The 3,383-nt window shown below is 48.9% G+C and overlaps 1 protein-coding gene across 1 annotated transcript; it reads left to right on the top strand.

Moving 5' to 3' along the window:
• The first annotated feature begins 437 nt into the window (after positions 1-437).
• Positions 438-1,855, top strand: LOC101762159 (probable glutathione S-transferase GSTU6). Its single transcript, XM_004983796.4, has 2 exons — positions 438-1,095; positions 1,201-1,855. Exons 1-2 carry the CDS (start codon positions 772-774, stop codon positions 1,579-1,581), a joined length of 705 nt encoding a protein of 234 aa, XP_004983853.1. The 5' UTR covers positions 438-771; the 3' UTR covers positions 1,582-1,855.
• Positions 1,856-3,383: the final 1,528 nt, after the last annotated feature.

Genomic DNA, 3,383 nt, shown 5'->3' with positions numbered 1-3,383 from the left:
TGTGCAATTAGTTTTGTAATTAGACTATGTTTAATACTCCTAATTAATGTCCAAACATCCGATGTGACAGGTGCTAAAATTTAGCACCTGCTATCCAAACACCCCTTAGAAAAAAGCGATGAATGATCTAGTATTGGTGAAAAATGTGGACCTTATTTTGAAGTTCTATTCTAATCTTGGACAAGTCAAGTAAACTTTTCTCAACCACAGGATGGTACTACTCCTATGACGGGAGCAATGACATCAGTGCCCTCCGGCTTGCGACGGTCACGTGAGTCCGTTGACTACGAGGCCCCTTCATTTGTCCAAGGCAGGGGACATCGATCTGACAACTCCAGCTCTCAATGCTGGCCAGATTGCAAATCTAGTCAGGCGTTGATTTTGCAGAGTCAGCGGAGGATCTTATGCGACTTTTCCTCGTCGTAGCTAACGAGTTGGGTCATAGCGCACGCACGCCGGTCAGTTGGTAGGATTCGGACTCTGAACAATCCATCAGTAGTGATCCTCAAGATCTGCACTAGCGCCTGTTCTAGGAATTGTCTTCACAAACGGTAGGGAATTGAGAGTTCATCAGCTCAGGCATCACGGTGACGCCTGTATGTGCCTCATTGCCACTGACAATACCAACCCGATCCTTCTGTTTCTGGCCCGGATAAAGAGCCCATCGGGCATCAGCGCAATAGAGAACTCCAACCTACAGAATACACACACGCTTGCGGGGTGCACATCCATTCCGTTCTTCTGTTTCTGTGTGGTAGGGCAGTGTACGAGATGGCGGGAGACGGCGAGCTTAAGCTGCTGGGCCTTTGGGCGAGCCCGTTCGTCACCAGAGCGAAGCTCGCGCTCCAGATGAAGGGCCTAAGTTACGAGTACATCGAAGAGGATCTCAGCAACAAGAGCGAGCTCCTGCTCAGCTCCAACCCCGTGCACAAGGCGGTGCCCGTGCTGATCCACAACGGGAAGCCGGTGTGCGAGTCGTCGGTCGTTGTCCAGTACATTGACGAGGCCTTCGCCGGCACCGGCCCTTCCCTCCTCCCCGCTGACTCCTACGAACGCGCCATCGCTCGCTTCTGGGCAGCCTACCTTGAAGACAAGGTAATAACATGTCCCATCTTGTATTTTTCGCTTCTTGATGTTTACATCATTTAGGCGGTGAATTAACTGTGAAACCAATTGCACGGCGTGCGCGTGCGTTTGCAGATGGTGACGCCATGGGCGCGGTGGTTCAGCGTCAAGACCGAGGAGGAGAAGGCCGAGGCGATGAGGCAGGCGATCGCGGCGTTGGGCGCGCTGGAGGGAGGCTTGAAGGAGTGCTCCGGGGGGAAGGAGCCCTTCTTCGGCGGCGAGAGCGTCGGGTACGTGGACGTCCTTCTCGGCGGCATGATCTCGTGGGTGAAGGCAACCGAGCTGCTGTCCGGTGCCAAGATCATTGATGCTTCCAAGACGCCGCTCCTGGCCGCGTGGATGGAGCGCTTCTGCGAGCTCGACGCGGCCAAGGCGGTCCTGCAGGACGTTGCCGCGGTGGTCGAGTACGCCAGGGCGCTGGAGGCGCGGATTGCCGCCGCAACTCCAGACAATTAGTATAATGGAACCCGGCATGGCGAACGTGACTCCCATTAGGTTGTTGGGAAATGGGTGTTGGGAGTTGAGACACTACGATCTCTTATGCGGATCGGAGGTTATTCAATGTCGCCGGTGCTCGTCTGCATCAGCTGATCGATGTAATAAAATTAGACGTAGGGAATACAGGGGTGCAAGTTGCAAGCTTCTAGAATTCAGTGTTGCTGGCTCAGTTCATTTCTATCTCGTTACTTTACTTTGAAATACAGATTCAATAAAATTAGGTTTTCCTTGACTTGGTGTCCCATAGGAAATTGAAATTTACATCCCTAATATACCATTCAGGTTTGGTTCGGGCTTTGTATTATTTCCTTAGATTTGTCTTGTCTCTTTCCGGTATCTCTCTTTTTTTTTTCCGAAACATGTGTATACACTCACCCCTATAAATATACTATGTATATACATGAGCACATCTAATTTCTATGGACATCTTCGAGAGACTGACATGACAAGATCTTGAGATTACCGAGATCTCCACATGTGCCTAGTTGTAAGGGTTAGACCGAACCAGAACCAACCGATTAGTTCTTTAGTGTTTACCCAGTTTCGGTTATCCAAAAACCAATACCAAATACCAATAGGTCTTCTAACTTTTTCAAGACTAACCGGTTCAGTTTCGGGTACTTGGGGTTAGTCTCGGCCCTAACTAAAGTGAATAATCTTATAATCAGAAAACAAAACACAAAAAGAATTGTCATGTCCTAGATGAATCAAAGCAAAAGAGAAACAAGAAAAAGAACTATGAGGAGGCATCACTGCCTCACTGGTTGGTCACCGGTCAGGAGAGGTGCCGCCAGCTGGACGCCGAGCCATTGCCTACTCTTGAATGAGCTGCTACCAGAACTTGGAGTGAGGGACCACCGTTGGATCTTGATTGAGGAGCCCGCCGCCAGATCTTGGAGCCTCGCCACGCATGCACCAAGCCGTCGAAGGTTGCTGCACCGCTGCGTCGCCGCCAAATTGGAGCTTGGAGGGACTGAGTAAGGGGAGACCAAGGGTGGGTGGGCTTGGGGAACTCTCGGATTGGAGGGCAGAGGACAGGTGGCTGTGTGGGGGTCTGCTGGATTGGATGGGCCAACTGGCCAAGGCCCAAGGTATGGGAGAGGCCGAGAGCGCAAGTGGGAGTGTCGGCTGTAGCTTCCTGCTAGGGTTGGGGTCAGGTGAATGACTACTGCAGGCAAGGTGGTAAGGGATTATATACATAGGGTTTGTCCTATGGTTCTGGGTTGTATTTAGTTGTTGGGCCTCTTTGATACATGTCTTGGTTTTTGCAGTTTTTGTTAACCAGACCTAAAAGATCGATTTAATTGGAGTTATTTTGGTTTGTCGGAACTTGAGGTCCAACCATTGACCGATTTTCTCGGTTTCGGGTATTTCATTCCGATTTTTATTATCAAATAATTTTGCCCAGCTCTACCTTGCCGTCAATAGACACGTTGTTTATCACCAAAATAACATTACCGTTAATTATGCTGAGAGTTCTTCTATCTCTTCATTATTTCTAATAAATGGTGCATGAAACGTTTTAGAAAAAAAATCTTTAACTTCCAAATAATCAGTTGGTGTGACTTTACAATATGGTTTGTGAATTTGAAATTATTTTGAAAACTCTCAAATCGAAACCTTTACAGCCTTGAACTATGAGCTCCACGCGGCAGGAATGTAGATTAGGGTCTCGAGAAGTCGAGAGTCGTCGACACTGAAAAATTCAGTCAATGCCCCCACCTATCTTATCCAGTGCTGAAAGTGTTACCTTCAACGTC

Source organism: Setaria italica, chromosome IX, assembly GCF_000263155.2.
Source record: "Setaria italica strain Yugu1 chromosome IX, Setaria_italica_v2.0, whole genome shotgun sequence".
Classification (NCBI taxonomy): domain Eukaryota; kingdom Viridiplantae; phylum Streptophyta; class Magnoliopsida; order Poales; family Poaceae; genus Setaria; species Setaria italica.
The sequence above is the reverse complement of the archived record's forward strand: the minus strand, read 5'-3'. Positions and strand labels throughout refer to the sequence as shown.

What these genes read in the sequence shown, in the direction of transcription:
- LOC101762159 (XM_004983796.4), top strand. Translation starts at nt 772, where the DNA reads ATGGCGGGAGACGGCGAGCTTAAGCTGCTGGGCCTTTGGGCGAGCCCG. An exon ending in CAGCCTACCTTGAAGACAAG is followed by an intron (nt 1,096 to 1,200) that starts GTAATAACATGT and finishes GTGCGTTTGCAG; the next exon opens with ATGGTGACGCCATGGGCGCG.